At 48.9% G+C, this 27,849-nt stretch overlaps 1 protein-coding gene across 10 annotated transcripts in view; it reads right to left on the bottom strand.

Moving 5' to 3' along the window:
* Positions 1 to 27,849, bottom strand: part of COBL (cordon-bleu WH2 repeat protein) — a 288,304-nt gene that overhangs the window by 176,286 nt on the left and 84,169 nt on the right. For all 10 annotated transcript variants that reach the window (XM_053609595.1, XM_053609596.1, XM_053609587.1 and 7 more), the window contains exon 2: positions 12,064 to 12,264. In XM_053609595.1, the coding sequence (XP_053465570.1) occupies positions 12,064 to 12,264 (201 nt within the window). The remainder of the gene's footprint in view (positions 1 to 12,063; positions 12,265 to 27,849) is intronic.

Genomic DNA, 27,849 nt, shown 5'->3' with positions numbered 1-27,849 from the left:
TTCAATGCTATCCCTATTAAAATACCAACATCATACTTTCCAGACTTGGAAAAAAACAGTTCTTCATTTTGTATGTAACCAGGAAAAAAACCATATAGCCAAGGCACATCACTTTTATTACTATGTTCTTAGTAATAAAAACAAAGCTGGGGGCATCAGCCTACCAAACTTTAGGCTGTACAACAAGGCCATAATGATCAAAACATCATGGTATTGGCACAAAAAATAGAGACATAGACGTTTGGAAACAAATAGAAAACCAGGAGATGAAACTAACATCTTACAGTTTGGTTATCTTTGATAAACCAAACAAGAACATACACTGGGGGAAAGAATCCCTATTCAATAAATGGTGCTGGGAAAACTCGATATCCACATGTAAAAGACTGAAACTGGACCCACACCTTTCTCCACTCAGAAAAATTGATTCAAGATGGATAAAAGACCTTAATCTAAGACAGAAAACAATTAAAATCCTCAAAGAAAGTATGAGGAAAACACTGGAAGCTATTGGCCTGGGGAAGGACTTTATAAGGAAGACTTCCTGGCAATCTCAACAACAAAAATAAACAAATGGGACTAAATAAAACTGAAAAGCTTCTGTACAGCTAAGGCGACAACAATCAAAGCAAACAGACAACCTATCTGAAAGAAGAATTAAGAATATGATCCCATTTACAATAGCAACAAAAACAACACGTAGAAAGAAACTTAACCAAACAGGTGAAAGACTGGTACACCAATATTACAATACATTGAAGAAAAACTATATCAAAAAAGATACAGATAAACAGAAAGACATTTTGTGTTCAAGGACTGGAAGAATGAATATTGATTTGTTTAAATATCAATACCAGACAAGGAGATCTACAGAGTCAATGTAATTCTTGTTGAAATCCCAATAGCATTCTTTACAGAAATAGAAAAGAAACAATCCTAAAATTCATATAGAACAACAACAAAAAAAAAAAAAAACTGAATAGTCAAAGCAACCTTAAAGACAAAATTTGAAGCACCACACATTCTGGCTTCAAAATATCTTGCAAAGCTACAGTAATCAAAACAGCATGGTACCTGAGTAAAATCAGACTGATCAATAGCACAAAATAGCCCCAAAAGAAATCTATGCATTTAGAGTCACCTTATCTTCACCAAGGAGGCCAATACGACGGGGAAAGCAGCTGTTCAATAAACAGTACTGGGAAAACCAGATATCCACAAACAGAAAAATGACATTAGATCCTTATCTCACTCCATATACAAAAATCATCTCAAAACGAATTAAGACTCAAATGTAAACCCCCAAACCAAAAAATATGAGAAGAAAACATAGGGGGAAATGCTTTATGACACTGGACTGAGCAATGATGTTTTGGGTACGACATGGGGAACCAAGGCACAGACAGACTAACGGGATTGCATCCCACTAAGAACTTTCTGTACAGCAAACAAAACAATCAACAGGGGAAAGGAAAACTTTGGAATGGGCAAAAATACTTGCTAAGCATTTATCTGATAAGAGGTTAATATCCAAAGTCAATAAAGGAACTCAAACAACTCAAAAGCAAATAACCAAATTTAAAAATAGGCTAAGGACCTGAATAGACATTTCTCAAAAAATGACATACAAATGGCCAACAGGTGCATGAAAAAGTGTCGATATCACTATCAGGAAGACACCATAGTATCACTCAACACCATAGTATCACTGCACAGTGGTCAGAATAGCAATTACAAAAAAAGACAAACGATAACAGGCTTCAGTGAGATTGTGGAGAAAATAAAAATCGTGTGCACTGTTGGTGGGAATGTAAATTGGTACAGTCATTAAGGGAAATAGTATGAAAATTCTTCAAAAAATTAAAAATAGAATTACATATTATCCAGCAACCCTATTTTCGAGTGTATTTCCAAAGAAAATTAAATCTGAATCCTTAAAAGACATCTGCATACCCATATTTATTGTAGCATTATTCACAATAGCCAATAATCTAAATGCCCTTAATGCATAAAGGGATAAAGAAAATGTGGTACATACGTACAATGGGATTATTACTCAACCTTAAAAAGGGGAGGTTTCTGGCTAACGCCTGAAATCCCAGCACTTTGAAGCAGGATGTTCACTTGAGCCCAGGAGTTTGTGCTTGCAGTGAGCTATGATGATGCCACTGCCCTCTAGCCTGGGCAGCAGAGTAAGACTTTCACCCTCCCACCTCCACAAAAAGAAGGGAATCCTGCCATATACGACAACATGGATGAACCCGGAGGATGCTATGCTAAGTGACATAAGCCAGACACAGAAAGACAAACACTGCAAGATCTCATTTACATGTGGGATTTAAAACAGTTGAACCCATAAAAGCAGAGTAGAATGGGGGCTTCAGGGGTAGGGGATGATGAGGTGCTCAAAGTGCAAAGCTTCCCTTTCACAGGTTGAGTAAGTTCCAGAGTCTAACAGGGGACTACAGCTGCAACACTGCCTGTATACTCGTAACGTGCTGAGCGGGCAAAGGGTCAGTGTTCTCACACGCACACACACATGCACACACGTGTAGGAGACTGAGCACCAGGCTTATAGAAGCAGCCACTGGTTCTTGAGGGAGGCACTGGGAGCGAAACAATCTCCTAGCCGGCATGGAGATGTTTGGCAGCCCGGAGACAAGACTCAAGCAACTGCGTGCATTAAGGAGATTAAGATCGGTCATGCATGCAAGCAGGTGTTATACTTTGGACATTTGTGATGCAACAGGGTGGGAATTGAGCCCGTGGGGAAGGAGCACATAGGGATGATTAAGCACGTAGCTCCAGTACATGGGGTCCCCACACCTGCTGTATAATGCTTCAATAAAAGGCCACAACAGAGGTTACCCAGGGCTCTCTCTACACCTAGGGGAAGCCTCCCTCTTGCAGGCTTGTACCTCTAATCCGTGTACTGGTTGTTTTTATTTGCACAGGGACAGGGTGCCTACAGTGGGGCCCACACACACATGAACACACACCAGGTATCTATGAGGCAATGGATATGTTAATGCCTTTATAGTTTCACAAAGATATCTGCATATCAATATCATGTTATACACCTTAAATACAGGGTAGCCATAAAGCTCGGGTGCAATTTAAAATAGTGTGCTATTTAAAATTGTCCAAGAACTTTATGGCCACCCTGTATATACAATTACTATTTGTCAATTATACCCCCAATAAAGCCGGGAAAAAAAAAGAAAACAAAAAAAAGCAGAAGAAAATCAGTCTTCCTGATAGGTACTTGAAAAAGGAGCTACTCATTTGTGGTCAATGCAATGGAAGGAAACTGCCATAAAAGTACATATTTAATTCAACAAATTATTACAGGTCACCTACCAGGGGCAGTGCATTGCTAGGGCAAGTGAAATGCTCTGAAATAAATATATCCTTGTCTCTGAACTCAAAACAAGTAAAGCCCTGGTGCCTGCCTGGCTATGGCCCCTCACTCACTCCCCTCCGATGCTGGGCATAAGCTGCTGCCAGGGCCTGAGCGCAGAACAACAGACCCACTGGCAAATCCAATCCTCAAGTATTAGCTAAAGTGCCTTATTCTTCATCTGAGTACTACAGGAAAAGAACATCAGTAACGTTCTGATTGATAAGATGTTCAACGCTGTCTCCATGACAATGTCCAGGAAGTGATTATGAGCAGCACGTGCCAACCAGGAGACACAGGGACCCCTGCCCCAGGGAGCATAGGTTGAGGCCACGCACTCCAGCTGGGCCCTCTGGCTACCAACCACCGTGATCTTGATTCTTCCAGCTCCTGGTTAAAATCTATCTCAACAACAAGGCTGTGAAGCCAAGCAGGAACACTTGAAGACATGTAGCTCCACTGAAAACCCTCAGCACGGCCATCAGACTTCTCCAAAAATGCCAGAGACATCATGCAATTGATCCCACTCACTGTCAACCTGCAGTGGCCTTTCCCAGTATTTTCTCCAGTCCATGTGACATCTGAGACTGGAACGGGGGTCCTCGGGTTCCCACCCAGCTGGTCTGATGCCCCTTACTCTCTCCCTCTCTTCTCCTTATCCAGTGACTGCCTCCACCAAATAACAGATACAAATCAATAGTCAAAGAACACAAAAAAGTATACAGAGGCTCCTAACATTCCTTCTGCTCTTTTAGACCAGTAATCGAGACAGGTGCCAGGAAAGGTGGCAGGTGGGCCAAGGGTCCACAGCTCCTCCCCATCACAGAGAAGAAATCCGCCTCTCACAGCAGTCCTGGCAAGCGTCCAAGACAGGGCCTTCACACACACCCCACATCCCCGATGAGGGGTGCAGCTCTGCCAGGGAGCACCTCAGCATGAAAGCTGTAGCCTCTTCTTCAACAGTCAAAGGTGCTAGTAGTTTATCATCAACTTAACTGCTCAAATTTACCACTAAATTTGCAAGGGGGAGAGAAGGAGGCAAAACCCCCTACCGTACCACACTGTAAGAACATGGTATTGAATAGCAACCTGCCTGGGCTATCATAAATGCTCACATTACTAAAGAGCACAGAACCCAGTCCCCTCCACGCTGGAGGACCACCTGGGACACCCCCCCTTCCTGGCAGCTGGCACCTGCTTCCAAGCCAGAGGGCTTCAGGTGACAGTGAGGAAGCTCGGGGTCAAGAGGGGCTAAGCATGGTCGTGGCACTGCTCCCACACTGGCTGCCTCTGCCTGAGCGCCTGTTGGGCACAGCTTTCTAGCGAGGGCACACAAGCCCGAACATGTGAGGACACGGTTCCAGAAGCGTGGGCTCATCCTACAGTGTTTTCTGCAGAGCCTGACGCTTTGTGGGACCTTCCAAGGCTCACTTAAATGTGGCTTGATTTACCACTTTTCCATTGTACCCTTTCCTGGGCGTGCCCTTGCTCAGCGAGGTGTGAGAGGCACGCCTGCACTCTGCCCCACATCCTGCAGGCTGCTACTGGCTGACATTTCAAACGCCAGTCAGCCAGTTCTTTTAAGGCTCCTTTGATGCTGATGGAGAAATTTACCCAGACAGAAAGAGGCTGGCAGCCCTAGGTACAGTGACAGCACCCACAATGGACAGAGGTGCTGGGTGCTGCCTGCTCCCCTGCGGGTTTTCTTTACAGATTCATTAGATCCCAACTGGCCTCCCATGTCCCGTGAACAAAGCAGTAATGATTCTCTAATTGGGCATATGTGTACCTCTCCAAGAGAACGCAGGGTCCCTGTGTAGAGGGACCACACAGGTGACAGGTGACATGTGACAGCCATGGGCTGGTTAAGGAGCATGCATTTGGGACATTTAACGCCAGAGAGGCCAGGTCCTGTTCCCATCAAGCTGTGGCCAATTAATAAACTGCCCTCTAATTGAGGGGCCTTGTATCTTAATCACAAGCTGATGATCCTACCAATCCTCGGAACTGGGTCAGGGTAGAAATGGACTGACAATTACTCAGTGTCTGTGACCTGGAGGCTGCCAGGGACCCTTCTTGAGCTGCTTGTGCTCATCTCTCCCACAGTCCCCTGATGATACCATCACACCTGTGAGGCTCAAGGACCACATGCTCTCATCTCTCCCACAGCTCCCTGTTCACATCATCACACCTGTGAGGCCTGGAGACCATGTACTCATCTCTCCCACAGACCCCTATTCATGCCATCACACCTGTGAGGCCCATGGACCATGTGCTCATCTCTCCCACAGCTCCCTGTTCACACCACCACACCTGTGAGACCCAGATACCATGTGCTTATCTCTCCCACAGTCCCCCAATCATACCATCACACCTGTGAGGCCCAAGGATCACATGCTCATCTCTTCCATAGCTCCCTGTTCACACCATCACACCTGTGAGACCCGGGAACCATTTACTCATCTCTCCACAACCCCCTGTTCACACCATCACACCCATGAGGCCTAAAGACCACATGCTCATCTCTCCCACAGCTCCCTGTTCACACCATCACATCTGTGAGGCCCAAGGACCACATGCTCATCTCTCCCACAGCTCCTTGTTCACATCATCACACCTGTGAGGCCCAAGGACCATGTGCTCATCTCTCCCACAGCTCCTTGTTCACACCATCACACCTGTGAGGCCCAGGGACAATGTGCTCATCTCTCCCACAGCCCCCATCACACCATCACACCTGTGAGGCCCACGGACCATGTGCTCATCTCTCCCACAGCTCCCTGTTCACACCATCACACCTGTAAGGCCCAAGGACCATGTGCTTATCTCTCCCACAGCTCCCTGTTCACACCATCACACCTGTGAGGCCCAGGAACACGTGCTCATCTCTCCCACAGCCTCCTGTTCATGCCATCACATCCATGGGGCCCAGGGACCACATGCTAATCACTCCCACAGCCCCCTGTTCACACCATCATACCTGTGAGGCCCAGGGACCACATGCTCATCTCTCCCACTGCCCTCTGTTCACACCATCACACTTGTGAGGCCCAGGGACCACATGCTCATCTCTCCCACTGCCCTCTGTTCACACCATCACACTTGTGAGGCCCAGGGACCACATGCTAATCTCTCCCACAGCCCCCTGTTCACACCATCACACTTGTGAGGCCCAGGCACCATGTGCTCATCTCTCCCACCACCCCCTGTTCATGTCATCACACCTGTGAGGCCCTGGGATCATGTACTCACCCGAGTGCCCCCACTCTGACGTGCAACGGCACCAGTGACATGCAATACAGCAGCACCTCAAAGTGTGACAGGCAACCTGAACCCCTCCAGGCTTGTTGGAACCACACTGCCTGGCCCTATCTCAGGGTTTCTGATTCAGTAGGTCTGGAAGTCTGTATTTCTAGCAAGTTCTCAACTGATGCCAAAGCTGCTGTTCCAAGGACTCCACTTTGAGAACCACTAGACTCTAAGTACTCAAAATGTGCACATTTGCTACATACGTGCTGAATGGGTCAGTCACTCAGTACCAAGTTTACAAACTACGTTAAGGTAGCTATTTCCTGACGCAACATCAAAGGGAACTTAATTTGCAAGATCTGTCACATCTTAAACTGGTTCACCACAGCCTAGTTTCTTGTGGGACCAAGGCCAGCAGGTAGCTAAGCTCTGGGTGAGGCAATCTCTAGCGTAACAGAGTTAGAGGAGGCTCTGAGAGAAAGCCTGGTCTGGCTGCTTCAGATGTGATCAGAGAGGCTGGAGAGAGAGAGCAGGCTCTCCACGTCCATTGACACTGTCAAGGCCCCACACAAAGTGCAAACCAAAGAAAGGCCAATGACAAGACAGGTGAGCCAGAGAAGCCTGCTGGTCACAGCAAAGGCTCCAGGTGCAGGGCTGGGGTCTTCCTCAAATAGCCGGGGCTCTAGGCTTGTTGAACGAAGCAGGAGGAAGCAGGGCAGCAGCTAACAGCCTCGTAGCCATAAGGCAGATGCCCAGCCATTCACAGGACAGTGAACCAGGCCAGAGCCACAGCCAGGATGACCACGTTAGAGTCCGGAGCATCAGCCGTACCCTATAAAACCGAACTGCCTCTGGGGCTAGAAGCTGCCTAACTGGCAAGACCTGATGGTGTGAATACAGGGAGACAAGGGCTACTGCGGCCTGGGAATCCCTCCTTCTCTACACGCACTCAGACGTAAAGCTGCTTAAGACCCTGGAGAAAGGAGACGTGTAGAGGCTGGGAACCCAGGAAAACCCAGGCCATCCTGCCCAGAAGTGATGCCATGAGTTATCTGCACAAGTGCAAAAAGGTGATCTCACACGCACGGTGCGAGGAGGCAACCTCACATGCCCAGTATATTTTGGTTGGTGTCAGGACAAAAGGTATCCCTTTCCTGACCATAGTAACGTGTGCTTTTTCTTAACTCTGCCTCTTCATCTTTGGACCTATATCTGACCCTTTACTTCAGAATCTAGATCTTTCTGTGTCCATGAGCAAGTTGTGTTTTTTACATGATTCTCACCTGGTAGATGATTCAGCAGGTACCCTTGGGAAATCTGGACACAGTCTAACTACGTTAAGTCCCCTATAGTGTTTCTCTTTAAAAGTTTTGTTTTGTTTTTTTTTTTTTTTTGAAGATAAGATCTCACTCTATTTCTTGGATAGAGTGCAGTGGCATCATCATAGCTCACAGGAACCTTAAACTCCTGGGCTCCAGCGAGCCTCCTGCCTCAGCCTCCTCAGTAGCTAAAACTATAGGTGTGCACTGCCACACCTGGCTAATTTTTTTATGTTTTTGTAGAGATGGGGGTCTCACTACATTGCCCAAGCTGGTCTCAAACACTTGACCTCAAGAGATCCTCCCACCAGGCTTCTTAAAATACTGGGGTTATAGGCGTGAGCAACTGCATCAGCCTTGCATGCTACTTTTAATATAAAACAATTTTACTCCATGTTTGAAAATTAATACCTATGATGCTCCAGTTGGCTCTAAAAGAGCGTGCTGTGGCAGATGCAATCTCTGGGATAGGGCCACCCCAGGAGTCCAGGCCCAACTTCTTAGCCTAGATTCAAGCAATATTGAACTGCTTCTAACATAAACCAGTTATTTCACAAATGCAATTTATTTCCTCTGCTTGCTGAGAAGTGCTTTGCCCAGTACCACAAGGTACCAAGTAATTCAATATATATTTTGAACAATGAATAGATATTTTCATGTTTTAATACTTCAAGATTATGAGACCTGTCCTATATATGAGTAGTCTATGATATCAGTATCAAAAACAACAACAGCACCTTGTATAAATTTATTAAACAGGGGGGTTAACAAGAACATTCTCACTTTTCTGGGGGCAAAGAGTTTATAATTTATAGCCAGCCCCTTAGCTTTGTCAGCCCTCATGAGAAAGATCTTTTAAGAAAATATTAGAGATTGGATGCTGGCGATCCCATTCTGTACATCACTGGGGGCTTTTTTTGCTAGTGTTTTATTTTTAGCTTCCCTTGGATTGAGCCCAAACAAAGCCTTAAAGAGGCAGCAACAACTTGGGGAAGGTGTGGAGAGGTCATTAGGAATGGTGAGTTAGGACCCAGATGACCAAACTCACTACCTGTGCTGATGTGCAAGGCTGCTTGGTGAGATTCACCTTGAGCTCAGATTACCAATATGGGCTCCATGCCCCAGAAATTTACTCTATTTAAAGGTATTCCTCAAACAGAAACATAAACACAGCTGACTGTTAACCCTGTTACTCAGAGAACAGCCTAGAACCATCTGGCCTATAGGCCAGTACATGGTGTCCAAGCTGCCCATTCTCACTTTCCTCCCTGTCACCCCCTGGGCCAGGAGCTCACTGTGGGAGCAAGGCCACAGCCACTGCCACTTAAGAGCTGCCAGCAGATACACACAGCTCTGCTGACACCTTCAGGGACAGATCAGGGCTGGAGGTCCCTCCTAGCCTCCTTCCCTCACACCTGAAAACAGGTGAGCTTTCTACAGGAGTATGGACGCTCGATGCCTGACACTGTAAATGTCCTGTGCTGGCTTACAAGGCCTGACACCTAAAGCTCCCTGCACAGGACTCAGACTGCCTTTTGTAAAGTGGAGAATTGACCCACAGAGACAGAATGGCCAGACTGAGCATTGAGGGCAATTTCCTCTCCAAAGGAAAGGCCTGTCTTCTCCTGTCCCCAGCCCTAGGCTGTGTGTGCCAATATGGCCATGGCAGACTGACTACGGCAAAGTGACCCCACCTGGCATCTAAAATTCCTGACACCCTCTTACCAGATCCTTTCTGGCTTAGAGCATTGTCTCTTCAAAGATCTTTACTTGTGCCCCAATTAATGGGATGGGACGGTGGCCTCTGTCCAGCAGCCAGGAGGGACACAGCCAAAACATGCCCCGCATTGATTCTCCAGTCTTAACCTATAAGACTATTATTTATGTTTCTAAATTCAAGGGAAGCTTAAAAATATCACCGAATCATCAGCATCCAATTACTAACGTGTTCTCTTTGTGAGAACCTTTCATGGCAGGGAACAGTGTGGGTAAGGGGCTGGCTATAAATTATAAACTCCTTGTTTCCCCTACAGAGCAAGAAACTACACGGACAACATATCGGTAAACCCATTTTGTCAGGAATTTCATGTCTGCCCACTTTTATATCATTAAAGAGTACAACGTATAAAGGCCGTCTTTAAAGAAAGAAGCTGCTGTGTGTAATAGTGATCACTGGAAGACCCACTTCAGGCAGCTTGCAGGCATCTGCTCTCTCTAATCCTTCCACTACGTAGAAAGGATAAAGTTATTTTCATGTTCCATCCCTAAGGTTGTATCTTTCTCAATAACTACACTACAAACCTGCACGGTGGTAACTTCCACTTTATAAAGGGGAAAAAAACCTATAGAAGATAATTAGAAGAATGTGCTCCCTTTAAAAGCAATTTTCAGGATGTTTTTACTTTTCAGCCAAGTGTCCCACCTTCCCCAGTGCATGTGCGAAGCCAGACCCATGTATCACATTATTAATATATAATCCTCAATGCCATTTTATTAAAAAAGAAATGTACCTAGAAATTGGACCAAAATGTAAGAATGGTGAGTAAACCATAATACCTTCGCTGAAAAAATTCATGAGTATTCCAAATTTTTTTTTACTATATGACACACTTCTTAAGTTATAAAATTATGTAGGTAGACCCCACCTTGGCCAACTGCCCTGTAGCACAGAGAAACGGAGAGTGACTCGTGTAGCCCCAGTGTCCGGGGCGTGGACCTGGGGAGGCAGGCCTAGGAAGCTGCCCCAGGAGACAGTGTCTTCCCATGTGCACCCAGGGTAGATAGCTAACTACACCTGCGCCCTCGTGCTGTGACAGGAGGACCCCCACTGACTAGCAACCCTGATGGGTGGTGGCACCATGTCGGAAACCAGCGGGGCCTCCCCAGTACAGTCGAAGGTGGAGTCTCCCCAATCCAACAGTTCCAATCCTACGTACATTTGCAGCCCTTGAGCAACATCCCTCAAGTTTCTGTTCTCACGTCCCCTACGGTAATTCTGAAAACTTAGGTACCTCTTTGCCCATTAAACTATCACCTAGAATTTTCATCATAAATTAATTAATAATAATTAATAGAACAGTTGCAAGGGATTAGGCAATTTCGGGGAGAATCTAAGTACTGGTATTTTAATAAAACTCCTGCAGCATTTTTAAAATGTATCTATGAGGATAAAAGCACCCAGAGGGATGGGATTTCCACCATTATCCATTTTAAAATTACTTGAACAAGCTGCTTTGTAAGAGTTAACTATTTTGTATCATTTCTTATTCTCCTTGTTTTCGTATAAATGCTACTTCTGTTCTCTATACGTCAGAATCACACAATACACATTTATGCTTAATTTTATAATTGAGCGTCCTATCTGACTTCTCTACTGTAAGAACAGGTATAAACATCTACATTTAGCTTTTTTCTTGTGCCTGTTGAAATTTTTTATTACAGATTGAGTTATCAGTAAACCATGAGCAACGGTGGCCCAAAACTGGTCAAACAACATAATAGTATTTAGATCAACATCAAACACAGTATTTGAAACTATATTGGCAATAAATCTGGAAATACTATGATTGAGGGAGGCATTTGCCAATGTTTGGTGGCACCTTTTTTGACATGGCCGGTGACACTTGGTCAAGGCCCCCACACAGGCAGAGCAGTCACAAGAAGTGTGTGTGTGAGAACTGAGGGTGTAGAAGTCGATTCCCTTAAATTAAAAATCCATGCATGGAATTTTATTCCATAATCTAAGCTTAAATTGTTTTCACTTTAAAAGGCCAATTGCTAATAATATCTATCTGCACTTGAACAGGACAGTTTGCAAGTGGACGACGGAATGGCTGACTCGGAAGGCTGCCCTCCCAGCAGCTCCAACCTGGGCCCACTGGCACCTCTGCAGCTGCCCTGCCCCATGAGCATTCTACTAACAGGATTGAGCTATGCAGCCCTGGCTCTCCTAAGGCCAGTTATCCTCAGCTCGCTCCAGGTGAGACAGCTGGGGCTGTCCTAGCGTGTTACCTGGGCCCCATCACATCCAACCTGGATTCTCCTATTACTTGCAAACAGAAGCACCGTGACAGTCCCCAGGAGCCCGCCTCTCACCTGCCGTTGAGCACACTCCGTTTCTCCAGCCCACTGGGCAGGACCACAGTGACATCCACAGTGCTGTCCCTCAGCGCCTCCTTCATGTGGACCAGGTTCTGCTGTGGGCTGAGGGCCACGTCTCGGGGAAGCTTCTGCTCACTGTCGGTGTTTGAGGCAGGCTTTCCAGGAGGGGGGGGAGCACGGGCCTTCATCCTTCTCCTTGAAAAACAACAACAGAGAGCACGGAATGCAGGGGCGGTTTCCACACTTTCCTCAGAATGATTCCTTCTTACCCGTATTATGCCCCTTTCCAGAAATGCTTTCTGAGGGGTTGGCCTTTCATAGTCAGTGTTTTTGGCACTCTGCAATGCTGACAGACACAAGGTCCTCCCAGAACAAGTGAGCACTCAACACGGTAAGAATGACAGAGCAAGCGTTTCTGAAAGGAAGCACAGCTGGAAAGAAACTCCCTAACAACGTGTGCGCCATCTGATAGCAGCAAAGCTTACTTTCCACAGGTCCCCAACCCAGGGAAGATGGGTGTAGCACAGTGTGCGGGGCCCAGCCAGGTGGACGACACATCACAGTAAGTCAACTAATTCACAGCAAATTAGGTGGACTCCACGGTGGTCTGCACGCTCCAGTCTAAACCCTGCCCCAGCTCTGGATGCAGGACCAGTTCTGCGGGTCTAGACTCCCTGCACCCGTGATCCTGAGGATGTGTGATGCTAAATTAGCCAGAGTCCATGCGATCAGCACCCATCAGGGCAGCCACTATGGACAGATGTGGCTGTCTGGCAGGGAAAGAACACAAGAGAGATTACAGGGCCAAACACAACCCCTCTCACGCTGGTTTCCACTTTAGTTCAGACCACGCTTTGAATGTTCAGTCAGTCACCTTGCGGGAGATTTCTAACTACCTGATGCTGAGTCACCTGCTCTGCTGAATATTTTTATGTTCTTATTTTCTCCTGATTAGTCCAGGAAAGCAAAGGACCTTATTTTATATAGATATTTTATTTTAAATATAGAATATAGCATATGTATATGTGTGTGTATACTGTTCACGCATGTGTGTCTATATGTAGGGATATATGTACTTATTTACATAAAAGGACGTTATTTTATATAAGCCCTGGGCATTTTATTATAATGATAGTATTTACTCAGCTAGGATCTAGGCTAATTATAATCTTAGCAAGTCTGCTTTTCGTTCAGCACCCAAAATATTTTACAACTGAGAAAACTGAGTCTCAGACACCTGTAGGTCACCCAAAGGCACACAATTATTTGGTGTCTGGGCAGAGATGGAAACCAGATCCGCTGACGCCAAAAAGCCTGTTCCTGCCCGTCTCCTCCCCCAGACACAACTCTACTTAGAGGATCTAAAAAGAGGCAACGTGAGCCCTCGACACACGTTCTCTCTGCTGCAGAGCCTTCTTGGAGGCACTTTGGCATGCGGTATTTAAGACACGGGAATTGTATTTCTAGAAATGTATCCTAAAGAAACAATCCCACAAGACTACATTTTGGGAGGTTCGAAGATGCTCATCGCAACATAATTTCTCATGGAAAACAAACAAAAAAGTAAATACATCAATAAAAGATAATGTCAATAAATTACACGACAGTGTTACATTGGCACTAATTTAATATGCCCTAAAAATATATATAATTTTATGTGCAAAAATCCACAACACAGACTTTAAAAAACAAACTTTAAAATATTATTTAAGAAAATTCCATTTTTAAAAAGCGGTCTATATAATAACTATAGATCATAAAACAGTCTAGACCAGGTGTCCTCAAACTTTTTAAACAGGGGGCCAGTTCACTGTCCCTCAGACTGTTGGAGGGCCGGACTATAAGTTTTAAAAAAAAACTACGAACAAATTCCTATGCACACTGCACATATCTTATTTTGAAGTAAAAAAACAAAACGGGAACAAATACAATCACAACGCCTCATGTGGCCTGCAGGCCGCAGTTTGAGGACCCCCGGTCTAGACAGATACAGGAAAGAATTAGCCACAATGACCTCTGTGTGGTGTGTGACATGACATGGGTTTTGCTATTTTTATTTCTATACATTTTCTAATTTTTCCATAATAACACCTGTATATGTATTACTTATAAAAGGAAAGAGGCAATTTTAAGAATGCGGGAAAAGAACAACAAATGTCGTTCTTACTGATGTCTGTGTCACACTGGTTAATACGAGACTTTCAGAATAACATTTGGGTCTCACTCTCTGTCATGGCTTTCTTGTTAAAAGCCCTACATTTGAATTCTATTTATAATTTTACGCTATATTCTTATCCATTACATACTTCTTTATTTTCAATGTATAGAATAGTAATATTAATAGTCAACATAATATGGCACCATTTTAAGGTCTATTTTTGAATCCCCTTATTCCCCACTACACCACCACTCTGAGGGGCACTGCTGTTGTCCCATGTTATAGGTAAGGAACGTGGGCAAACCTCCCAGTGCTACAGACGAGCAAAGCTAACACAGAACTCAGGACAATTGGGTCCCAAAGCCTGAAAAAAATTCAAAAAACCATGTTATTCAGTGTCTTCTAGGATGTCACACCATTTCTGAGACAGAAAAATTAGGGCAGAGAAATGAGTCATGGAGTGTTTTAATCAGCCAACCTGTGGTCTAGGGCTAGAAGCTTAGTCTCTGAGCAGCCCATGTGCCATTAGCATTACCCCCAAAAGAGGTGTTCAGCACAAAGAAAAATGTGTTTTACAGTTTTTAGAAAAAGAACACGTCTTTCAATTAGCTGGCTTAAACTCCTTCAGAACACACTGAGTCCAACAGGAAGCAGCTATGATACATTTGCTATCATGTCATCGCCCTTCTCTCCCCACACCACTGTCACCACCCTCTTCACTATGGCACACACGAATGCAGAGTCACCTAACACAGCTCTCGTCCTGCAAGCCAGCAGGAAGCTCTGCACTAATTCTACCACCCGCTTAGACACCTTCCTCCCACGTACCACTGAGAGCCGCCTGGGAGGGGTTCATCTGCTCACACACCCGGCAGGGCCCACTGCAGTGGCCTCAGCTGCAACCCAGTACACTGAGGGCCCCATAGAGTTTGTCTCCCCAGCACAGTCCAGTATGTATGCATATACACACATTTAACTCAGCCAACATTTAAAATATTGGAATCTGTCACACCAACAAAAGAAATGAGCTAATTTGGGAGGGGGGGGGATTTGATAAGGCCCTGAACACTTTCACAATATAAAATAGCTGTGTACTTTCCTTTGGATCCACTGATCACTGGACCCACTGGCTCAACATCACACATCTACCCTCTACAGGGCTGTAGACCATCAAAGCCTCCACTGACCCTTGGTCCTGAAGGGCTCTTCAATCTCCTCCACCCTCCAGCTGCTGATGACTGGTGATTGTTCCTGGAGAGCCCCCACCCCGCCAGCCTGTGCCTCATAGTGCCCTCTGCTTTACATGCTTAGTGCTCGAAGACCAGCTCAGAACAGAGGGTTCTGAAAACCCATTTCAGGGGGCTCCATGCTGAGCACACTGACGCTAAGATCAGTACCACCTACACTGGCCGCACTGCAGAGGATGCCTGTGGGAAGCTTAAAAAATGCCCATGTCCTATCATAGACCAGGTAAAACCAAATATCTGAAAGTTGAGTTATTTTAATAGATTGCAACATTTCATTAAAATAAAGACCCCTTTTTAGACATTAAAATGGTCCATAATTGTAGGTGTAATTTTGTATCATTTGATGAAAGCAATTAATATGTTATTTAAGTCTATATTTAATATATGTTGATACATTTATGAGTTTGTGGGTTTGTTTTTGTTTTTTTTTGTTTTTTTTTTTTTTTTTAGAGACAGAGTCTTACTTTGTCGCCCTTGGTAGAGTGCCAGGATGTCACAGCTCACAGCAACCTCCAGCTCTTGAGCTTAGGCGATTCTCTTGCCTCAGCTTCTTGAATAGCTGGGACTACAGGCACCTGCCACAACACCTGGCTATTTTTTTGTTGCAGTTTGGCCAGGCCAGGTTTGAACCCACCACCCTCAGTATAAGGGGACAGCGCCCGACTCACTGAGCCACAGGCGCCACCCTGAGTTTGTTTTTACTTCACAGAATAACGACTAAATATTCTGTGAGGTACACATGAAATATTTTCATACCAAAAATGAGATATCTGACATGGCAGATGTCAAGGACCTACTAGGCAGCTCTGCGCTTGTGAGCAAGGAAGGGGTACCAGGCTGGGCAGCTCCGCGCCTGTCTGTCTGTGAGCGCAGGGACGCTGGTGGCTTCAGGCCCTGCTGGGTGGTTCCGTGCCTGTCTGTGAGCGCGGGGAGGCCAGGTTGAGCAAACTGCCCCACATCATGCCCTGGACACAGGGCACATACACCCACTTCATGCTCACATAAGCTCCTTACGCAGCAAGGTAGGCACCACACTTCCTAAGCCACCATTCAGCATCTCAGGAAGGCACCTGTATGTACTCTCCGTACACAGCACAATGGAGTTCATGTTGGAAGGTCCGGTCCTGTGCAGCATAGCAAGGTCTCCAACTAGGACAGGCCACATACACAGCAGTGGTCCCCTCAGGTCATATGTCTCCTGTGCCTTGTCCTGTTTAGATATGTGCAGATACACATTGATGTCAGGCTGCAGTGTCCTGCAGGCCACAGTGCTGCCAGGAGCACGGGGCCGCACCACACAGCCCAGGCTGTGCAATCTAGGTGTGTGAGTGTGCTGCATGAGGTTTACACAACCACAAAATCACGAGCTGACACATTCCTTAGAGCACAGCCTCACCATTAAGCCGTGCATGACTGCTTCACAATGCTGACTGGCGATACTGACACAGCTGAAAGTTATAGACGGTTTCTGCCCACAAGACACATTGTGGAGTTTATAAAAGCTTGAGACAGAAATGAAAGAGGGCAGAATAAAAAGTGTTTCCAATGAGCAAAGATTCCTGAGGGAGAAGAAATAGGCCTAGACTTCTACTGCAGGGCATCCACCTCAGGAGGCTGTAAGCAGTCTTAAGATTGAACAGAAATCAAGACAAGAGAGAAACAGGGCAGGGAGAGAGAAGCCTCAGATGGAAGGAAGTCAGACAGGCTGTAACACACAGCCCAGGAGCAGAGGCTACACCCAGGGAGCTGCGCCCACCTGCCGGGCACAGCAGGGGGTCAGACAGGCTGTAACACACAGCCCAGGAGCAGAGGCTACACCCAGGGAGCTGCACCCACCTGCCGGGCACAGCAGGGGATCAGACAGGCTGTAACACACATCCCAGGAGCAGAGGCTACACCCAGGGAGCTGCGCCCACCTGCCGGGCACAGCAGGGGATCAGACAGGCTGTAACACCCAGCCCAGGAGCAGAGGCTACACTCAGGGAGCTGCACCCACCTGCCGGGCACAGCAGGGGGTCAGACAGGCTGTAAGCCCAGGAGCAGAGGCTACACCCAGGGAGCTGCACCCACCTGCCGGGCACAGCAGGGGGTCAGACAGGCTGTAACACACAGCCCAGGAGCACAGGCTACAACCCAGGGAGCTGTGCCCACCTGCCGGGCACAGCAGGGGGTCAGACAGGCTGTAACACCCAGCCCAGGAGCAGAGGCTACACCCAGGGAGCTGCGCCCACCTGCCGGGCACAGCAGGGGGTCAGACAGGCTGTAACACACAACCCAGGAGCAGAGGCTACACCCAGGGAGCTGCGCCCACCTGCCGGGCACAGCGGGGGGTGAGGTGGGGGGGGAGGGTCAAACAGGCTGTAAGACACAGCCCAGGAGCAGAGGCTACAACCCAGGGAGCTGCACTCCCTGCTGGGCACAGCGTGGGGGCGTGTTCCCCCAGCACACTGTTTCACTTATCCTCCTGACCTAGGGGATAAGCCTTCTGCTCTCACTGTCCTGGCCAGGGAACTATGCTCAGGTGGTTCTAAACAAACGCATATGTGGCAAATATTTAGGAAGTGATTTTTCACCAAGGTTGTCCCACCCAGGAGCCAGACAACCCTATAGCCGACAGGAACCCTCCATGACTTGTGAGAACCAGCGCCTAGGGACATATCTGGAGGGCATGAGAAGGACAGGGACAACCAGAGGAGTCAGTGGGAGCAGTCCGGCCTCCACCCCACCGCACGGTCTAAGCTAAGGGAACACTGGCGTAGGAGGACGCAAGGAGAAGCATGCCAGAGGACCAAGACCGAGGAGGGCGGCGGGGCCTGGAGAACAGTCAAAGGGCTTCATGGTGGTGCTGGCATTGTGTCTCAGAGTCTAGCACAAGACTCAGAACAGGGAGAGGACCTGGGCAGACAGAAAATGACCAGGTGGCTTCAGGTGGGTGAGTCTCACATGACAAGGACAACTTCAAGTGGAGGTGAGTGTGGGCAGGAGGAAATGAGATAGCAGAGCACCCTGAGCTCACACTCTCAGAACCAGGTGCCCTGAATATGGTCCTCCTGCATGGAGTCTGGGACTGCTACAGTTGAGGGAGCAGTGCCCAAATGTGGTCCTACTGTTCAGAGTCTGCGTGGACTCCTATAGTTGGGGCAGAGGAGCAGTGCCCTGGACGTGGTCCTACTGCATAGAGTTTGCATGGACTCCTACAGTTGGGGGGGCAGTGCCCAAATGCAGTCCTACTGTTCAGAGTCTGCGTGGACTCCTACAATGGGGACAGGGGACAATGCCCTGGATGTGGTCCTTCTGCATGGAGTCTGGGTGGATTCCTACGGTGGGGGTGGGGACAGTGCCCTGGACGTGGTTCTACTGCATAGAGTCTGCGTGGACTCCTACAGTTGGGAAGGGGGCAGCACCCTAGACGTGGTTCTACTGGGTCCACGGGGCCTGTGTGGACTGGACTCCTCTACAGTGGGGGGCCGGGTGCCCTGGATGTGGCTCTACTGCATAGAGTCTGCGTGGACTCCTACAGTTGGGAAGGGGGCAGCACCCTAGACGTGGTCCTACTGGGTCCACGGGGCCTGTGTGGACTGGACTCCTCTACAGTGGGGGGCCGGGTGCCCTGGATGTGGCTCTGCTGCATGGAGTCTGTGTGGACTCCTACAGTTGGGGGGGGGGGGGCAGTGCCCTAGATGAGGTCCTACTGTCCAGAGACTGAGTGGACTCCGACAGTTAATGGGGGAGGGGACGCCCGGTATGTGGTCCTCCTGCTCAGGGTCTGTGTGGACTCCGACAGCTGTGGGGGAGGCAGTGCCCTGGACGTGGCCCCTGCCTGAGCATAGCTTCTGACTAGTCCCAGGCTGGCAAGCTGATTTCATCCAATTCCACCTCTGTACGGACTACCTAACGCGTCTGGAGCATGGCATTGTCATGGGCTCACAGGCCACATCTGGACTCAGAAAGGAACAGCTCTCCTGACCTGTGTGTCCAGCATGTGCCACCCTCATCATCATTGTTTCAGGTGAGCAGCTTCTTTCTGGGTCTCAGCTCCCACAATAGTGAGAGCAGGGGCTGGACTGTTGGGCCCTTCCTTAAGTCTCTTCCAGCTCTAATGATCTCGATCACAGAGATAAGCAAGTCCAGAACTACCACATCACAGGAAGGTAAACTATAGTTAAGTTAGGATGGCCGCTATTCACAACAGCAGAAAGAACCCAGCAAGGGCTGGTGAGGGTATGAGCTTAAGTCTAAGTCACACCCTCGGGCACTGGGGGTGGGAGTGTGAAATGGAGCAGCTCTGTGGAAAATACTAAGGCAGTTCCTCAAAAGCACAACTACCGCATGGCCTAGCGATGCCACTTCTGTGAATGTGCCCAGAAGAGAAGCAAGCGGGGCCTGGATGTTTGTCCACCCGTGCTCACAGCAGCTTTGTTCACAGTAGCCAAAAGGGAGAGGCCACCAAAGTGCCCTGCGAGGGGTGAATGGATAAACAAAACGTAAAGAGCAAGACGAGAGCTCATTCGGCCTTACAAGGGAAGGCAATGCTGACGCACGCTGACGCAGGGATGAACTTCGAGGATGGGAAGCTCTCAAACAAGCCGGTCCACACCTGTAGGATTCCACTTACGCGAGGGACGTAGAGCCTTCAAATGCACAGACACAAAAGGGAGAGAAGTGGGAGCCAGGGGCTGGGGGAAGGAACCAGAGTCGTCACTCCGTGGGGACTGAGTGTCAGTTCTGAAAGGCAAAAGGGCTCTGGGAATCGGCTGCACAGCAGTGAGAATGTACTTTACTGAACTGCACATGCAAAAATGGTCAACACGGTAAATGTTACGGATATTTTATCACAATTTTTTAAAAATCAGGATTACATTTTCATCCTAACAGTTTTACCAGCTGCCACATCCACACGTCTTCCCGTTGGGCACTCCGGTCCATATGCTTCAGCATCTCCTTCTCAGGAATTCCCCCAGCCTCCACCTCTCCTGCCCCCCACACCCATGTGAGGCTGCAGATGCTGAGCCCGAGGCAGAGGAGGCAGACACACAGCTGAGCAGGCCTAACAGGAGAGGCGAGGGGGCGAAGCCTGCACAGGGCCAGCAGAGGCATGTGGTGGGCTGAGCAGGCTGAGCCCTGCTGTGAGCAGAGCAGGATGGAACCTCGACCCAGCTCGCCCTTAAATCCTCCCTCCAAGGGCGCCTGCCCATACCTTTGGAGTCAGGCCATGTTCGCCATGGAGGCCTCAAGGAAGAAGCTCATGGCTTAGACCTGGCTGGGTCCTACGGCTTCATGGTGCCTGCAGGCATCACTTCTCTGTGCATAAGCACCGTGCTCCATATGATATGGTCACAGTGAGAAACTGAGAATTCCCAGTTTCCTCTACCCATGAGTGGCTGGGCCTGGGAAAGAACTGATGCTGTTCACACAGGGGCCCTGAGCATCTTTCTTTAGCAATGAAAAGTCTACAGTGCCACGAGCAGCTGATGCCTTTCTAGAAGCTCTGTGTTGATACTGCACAGCTGAATCTGAGACCAGGCACAACTTCTGCACCAGTCGAAGGAAGCCACTGGAGCTGGGACCTCACCCGGCTCCTCCTGGGCACACTTTAGCAGGTGCTCTGGCTGGTGGCACTCAGGACAGATGACTCCTCCCAGCAGGAAATGGGCAGATCCCTTGGCCTTGGCAGGGAACGGATCACCACGCTCACAACTCAAATTCCCTTTGCTCTCTCCACATTAAAAAGGTTGGGTATGCCCTGGCAGGAACTCCCAGGCCCAGAGTCCAAAAGCAGTCTGCAGGGTGTTTCTTCTGTCATCCCATTAGAAACCTTCATCAGTGGACCAACACTATCTCACTGTCTAAGAACAGTGGGTTCCAAAGTCTGTGGCTATGCTGAGATCAGCTCCCCTGAATGGCATGCCACGTTCAACATTCTGTCTGGCTGCTGGAAAACAGTGTGTGCTGGGAGGGCATTTCAGAGAAGCCAGGCACACCCCAGTCTCTTGGTTACTGATCCAGCCACAAGGCACGCCCTGGCTAAATGGGTCTGTTTATGCTGCAGGCAGAGGAGTTGCGAAGCCATCCTCTCCCCGAGATTCCCAAGCAGTAGAATGCTTGCTTCATCCATAAGGGAGTCATTCTGCAGGTTATAAAGAAGCTGCCTCTGTATTTGTCAGGGTGTTTGTTACAGTCACAGCTCTAAACAAATCCCCCACACAGGACCCATGACATTCTTACTCATCACTATAGTGAAGTGCTCAGCCCAGAGAAGGTGACATGGAAAACACCTGCATGAATGAGCATGCAAGTCAGGGAAACCACGTCCGCACTCAACTTTCTTAGCAAAGAAACAACAGGAAGATGTCCAGAAACTCAAATAGCCAGCTGCCACTGAAGGCAAGCAGGACAGGTGGGCAACGAGGCCGAGGAGGCGTTCTCCCATCCTGTACCAAGGCCCACATCTCTAAGTCCAGCATTAATCTGGTTGTGATTTTTTTGGTCCTCATTTTCTAAACACCCCTGAGCCAGCTGCTATGCCACAAGGTATCTGTTCACTTCTCACATCATCTAAGTTTGCTCTGCCCATTTTACAGAAGGGACGACTGAGGATCCAACTGGTTAAGTAACTTTCTCAGGACCATGCTGTTGGAAAGACTTGAAGTCTAGCTAAGGTCTTTCTGAGCCTAGGACAGCACCCTAGCCAATATGCACCAAACAAGGCCCCCAGGTACTGCGGCATCCTGAATGCTGGCAGCCTGCAGAGGCAGCTGAGTGGGACAGAGCACCCTCAGCTCCGAAACCGGGTCCCAACAAGGCTTTTTTTATAAACAGAGCTGGGCCCCCATGAACTCCAGTGCCCAAGGTTCCAAGTGGCTCAGATGGGATGATGGGCAGTATGCTCAGCTGCCTCTGAGAACAGAGGGAGGAACGGAGTATCACCGGGAGAGGGAAGGACATGCCCGGGCGGCTGTCAGGTCACTGGGTGAGGTGGGACAGGCCCCAGTCCTGAGGGTTCCTAAACGCCTTCAGGGTCAGAGACGTCTTCGAGCTCCCAATGAAGGCTATGAAGATACTAGGCAGGATGTACCAGGCTCCCTCCTGCACACATGGCTTCTGTAAACCAGGTTGCCCAGATTAAGAATCCCTATAACAGAGCGGTCCCCAACCTTTCTGGCACCAGGGACTGTTTTCATGGAAGACAATTTTTTCCACAAACCAGGGGATTTGTGGGGGTGGTTTCAGGATGATTTGAGCACATTACATCTCCACCTCAGACGGTCAGGCATTAGATCCTCACAGGAGGCACCACCTGGATCCCTCACGTGCCATTTACAGTAGAGCTTGTGCTCCTCTGAGAATCCAATGCCGCCCTTATTGGACAAGAGGCAGGGCTCAGGCTGTGATGCCAGCCATGGGGAGCAGCTCTAAACACCGATGAGGCTTCACTCACTCGCTTGCCCACCTGCCACTTGGCTGTGTGGTTCCTAACAGGCCACGGACTGGTAGCAGGGGTCGGAGATCACAGGTGTAATACATTCTTTCTGAGCTCAGCACCTCCCAAGCTCATGACAATGTTCCTTCTAAGGCAAGAATGATTTCTGATAGAGGAGAAATCAGGAAAATTCTGTCAAAGCTGTTCCTACTATCTTTGTCCCTTAAGAACAAAATATAAAACTAGAGAAACAGTCAACAGAAGATCCAGAGAAGTAAGGTCTAAAATATGATCTATGAAATGGTCAAACTAAGAGGCCATAGTCACACCGCAGTGTACAAGAGAACTATGTCATAAAAACATCCAAAAATATACTGGTCCAATAAACTGGGGAGGAATGGCTTTACCCCCCCGCCCCCAAACACTGCACTTCAGGGCACACAAAGGCACTGTCTTTTGGAAGTCTGCCCCCATGACACCCTCTCACGGCTGCAAACCATCTGCCGGTACTGGTTACATGCTCTAGGGTCAGAAAGAGGGAAAGTCAAACTAGGCTAAGTATGGCCAAGCTCTGCATCCTCCAGCAGATAGCTGTACCAGGTGAGCTACTGTAATTTGTAAGCCTCCGTCTCCCCAGAAGCTGAACAAAAGGAGAGTTCAGTTTATCAGGCTCACGGAAGGACGAGATAAGATGACTCTCACAAGGGTTTCGGAGTGGTGCTGAGATATACGCCTCACTTAGTGACTGGCAGCTGATCACATTTATTTTTGCTATTGCTAGCATTATTATTGTTCTTGGCGGTTAAAAAAAAATAGCCTCCCCGGCTCCAAATAGGTATGGTAAAATAGAAGATCGCTCTTCAAGTTGCCAAATAAAAGCTCATTTATGCAGCAAATGCATTCAAAATTGACTAAGAAATACTATTCATAGTGAATTTCACAGTTTTGACCTGGGGGTGGGGGAAGCTTTTAGTAATTCAACATAAAAAGATTAGCTTTCTAGATAGGATTCTCTAAGACATAATAACAAAAGATATCCGTAACAGTCACCAAACTCTAAACTCTGGGGCCCCTATGTATGGGAACGTAGATATCGTACAACACATCAAGTAAATATTCAAAGAGGAACATTTGAGAGCTGAGTCCCACAGTTATTACCCCGGCGCCGTAAGTGAAGAAAGCCTGCGGGTGTGGGGCACTTAACTGTCGGCACACATTGGTGCTCAGGCAGAGCACAGCTGCCTCTGCTCCAAGTTCCAGATAAAAACACGGGTTACTGCACTGTTGAATATTACAGAAAAAGGTATCTCCTTCCCAAAAGTAAGCAGCGTTAGTTTACTGAGGTTTGAATATTCTTAACAAATGAAACAGAATAAATCAGAGGAGAAAACTTACTGAGTCCCAAACCACCAGGCAATGTTCGCATACATCCCAAGCAGTCCCCTGTCCTTGCCTGCCACAGGCTTGCTTTCCCCAAAAGGAGAGCAAGGGCTCTTTCTACTGCACGTCCAATGCCATCCCAGAGGTAAGGACGGACACTGCTCCCTAAGCGTACCTGGTGAGGAGCTCAGAGGCGCGGCAGGGCCCTGAGAGCCAGCAGAGGCATCTGATCCACTCCAGCTCGTGACTTATTCATCAAGGTGCCACCTGATGCAGGCTTCCCAGCGAGCAGGCAGCCCGGCACTTGCACTCCTGACAAGGGCAATCCCAAGTCGTTTTGCAAAAAGAGAGGGAGTGAACTGTCTTGGTTCACTTGTTCAAACTTATAAGCCCTCTACACCTGGATACTGAGACTGAGGACTCGAGAGTTGGAGGAAGGGCAGCAGCCGCTTCCTTCTCCCCAGGTGTGTGCACCTGCCACCTTCTCAATTCTGCCAGAGTGGGCAGTGCAGACCGTTCCTTGGGGAGAAGGCCTAATTATTACTGGAGAGCCACGCCAGCTCGCTACCTTAGCTAACCGGCCTTGTGCACCTGAGCATCCGTTTAATTTGTATGAACCAATTCTTTTTGCTACCTCCCAGGCATGCTTTAGCATCTTCCGTTCCTGAAGGAGTTTTGATTTTTCCTTTCTTCCCCTCAAAAACTATGCAACCAGAAGCTCAGTATTTTCTTAAAGCCAGTTTCTATGTGGCAGTGGGGTTTTTCAAGCGTGAAAAAGCTATTATTTGCTTTCTACTAAATAGCAGTGTCCCAGGACACAGAGTATGCTACCAACTGATCAGTGCATGCAGACAGACATGCCCATGAGCCCAACAAGCCCTCAGCTCTCCTCTAAGCAAGGGCCACACGTTCCAGTGAAGGCAGGGCCAAATAGGGTCAGAGATGAGGGAGCTGGCCACCCCTCCCCCACACCTCTGCTCCTGCAGTCTCCTCTGTGTGGGCTGCAGTCACCCAGGTTTAACCTCCTTGTTGGCTGGGAGCCCCCAGAGTTTGGGTCAACCTCCCTTTCCCATGGGGGAAGCATGGCCAAACCAGCATTGCCCTCAGGAAGCAAAGACAGCCCCCAGCTGTCCCCTTTAAGACTCAGACCACCTCTGAGCTTCTTTACTGCATGGACACCAGACCGTCACCATGCTACAACCTCGCGCCTGTGACCTGAGGGGACTGCACAGGTCTGCTGGTCCCGGGGCCCAAACACCACCCAGCGAGGAGCTCCTCTATGCATGCAGCTCCTGCCTCTCTCCCTCCAGACAAAGAGCTCATCACTCTCCAAGGCCTCTGCCCCACCGTCTTCCTCTTTCCCTTCCTCCTACACACTCTGCCAAGGCTCATACCTCCCTTCTTCTCCCCCTTCTGCTGCCCCACTGCTGTCCAGCCTGCTGTCCCCTCTCTCCCAGGCTCTCCCAGCAGATTCCAAGGCCCTCTTCCACCATGCCCTCCTTTGAGTACCACGTCCACAGGCTGGGGATGAATACTCCTCCAGGACACCTCCACCAACCACTCTCCCTGTACAAATACCCCTTGGTGATCCCCACAGCCCTCTGGGCCTGCACCTGACCAGCCTCGGACCCCTGGGCAGTTTCTACCCCAAACCACATCCTCACGCCATGGTCCCCAGAGCCTGGGTGTTTCTGCACATGAGGTGGCTCTCCGGCCTTTCCATCTCCTCCTGTCACCCTCCAGTGGAGATCTCCAACCCCCTTCAATCAGTGAATGAAAAGTCACACAACTCGACTGTGGAGGTGTCCCATGGGAGGTGGGAGTCAAAGGGGAAACTGGAGGAGAAGACCCTTGGGAGGTGACCGGGAAAGGGAACCCCAGGGAGCTGACCTGGAGAGGGGACCGCGGGGATGTGACTGGGAGAGCGGATCTTGGGGAGAGGGGACCCTGGGGAGAGGAGACCCCGGGGATGGGACTAGAAGAGGGCACACTGAGGAGAGGGGACTCCAAGGGGGTGACCAGGAGAGGGGACCCTGGGAAAGTGACTGGGAGAGAGGTTAATACTGCCTGGTTCAAATCTCAGCACCACCACCCACTAGCCAGTGACCCACCACAATGTATTTAACTTCCTCTTGACCCGCTTCCTCACCTATGCCAGGGGACAATGACCACAGCTTCCCACGGGGTCAGGCAGAGATGGGGTGTAAAGTCCCAGCCACAGTGTCTGTGGCCTAAGCCTCCCATTAGTACAACTGTTAGGACTCAGTACGGAGTCAGAATGAGACATTCGGTTGTTCACATTTGCAGGGCCTCAGGCTGAGTTGAGGATCCTGCAGGCCAGACACTAAACACAACCCTGCAAGCACTCTGACCTCCAGCAGAGATCAGCAAGGAGATGATGCATCTCCAAGGCCAGTACATCCATGTAGTAAGGACATCGCAAGTCCTTCTGCCCTTGCCTGGTGTCTGTGTCCCTCCATCTTCCCTCCCACCCCCACATGGGGCTTGGGAGGGTGGGGACTGCAGCCCACGAGCACCAGGACATGAGCTAGGTCTGGGGACGTGCAGGAGCTGTCATCGTGCCTATTTCCCGCCTCAGGGGTGCTGGAGGGTGGCCGGTGAAGACGGGCACACAGAGAGGTCAGAAGTGCCCTGCAGCAAGTGGATGGCTCAGGATTCAGATGACCCCAGAGGCCTCGGTGGGATCCTGGGTGCGAGGGCTGCATGCAGGGCAGGGCTGAGCCCAGAGAGGCTGCAGGTGCACCTGGCAAGGCTGGAGGACGGGAGTTCCCACACCCAGACACACCCCTGGGAACTTCCAGCACCAACTGACCAGCAGCAAGGGGGCCATGGAGACCACCAGCAAAGGACAACCTGGCCCTTGTCACAACTCGGGCCACAGAAACAGCATCTCAATGGGAAAGAAACTCTCAGGAACAGCTGGACAGCGGAGAGGGGACCAAGGTGGGCAGCAGGTGCCGGAAGGCGAGAGTTCAGCTGGATGAGGGATTGAAGCTGTGAGTAGGCTAGGCTAGGCTCTTAACATCTGAGAAATGGGACCATTCTGGTGTACGACACAGAACTAAGTCTACAGGGTCTCCTCACACCTCCTCCAGGATAAGAGAATTGCTAGAAACGTGACTGTACCTGCTGAGTCCCACCCACTTGGTAAGCAGGCTGTGGAGCTTCACGTTCATCCTCACCACCATTTCCTTAGTGAAAAGTGGAAGACCCTCTCCAATTCCCCCCCCCCAAAAAAAGAGAAGAAGAGAACAGTAAGAAAAGTGAAGAACCACTCTACAAAATCCAGTTTCTTCCTTTTTACCTTTTCCGGAAGACCACAATGGGAGGGCAGAGTTGTGGGTTCCTAGGACCCATCTGCCTGTGGGTTCTGGAAGGGGTGGAAACAGTCTCATAGGGGACCACAGAGCCTTGGAGAAGCCTGGCCCCCGCTGCACCCCTAAACTGAGATTCAGGCAGCATGGGACAGTCTTATTTCCTTAAGAAACAACAACCAGATATTTCTGACTTTCCCCTGAGTGGTTTGATTTCTCCCTGGGCTGTCCGACTACCAG

Source organism: Nycticebus coucang, chromosome 11 (genome assembly GCF_027406575.1).
Source record: "Nycticebus coucang isolate mNycCou1 chromosome 11, mNycCou1.pri, whole genome shotgun sequence".
NCBI lineage: Eukaryota > Metazoa > Chordata > Mammalia > Primates > Lorisidae > Nycticebus > Nycticebus coucang.
The sequence above is the reverse complement of the archived record's forward strand: the minus strand, read 5'-3'. Positions and strand labels throughout refer to the sequence as shown.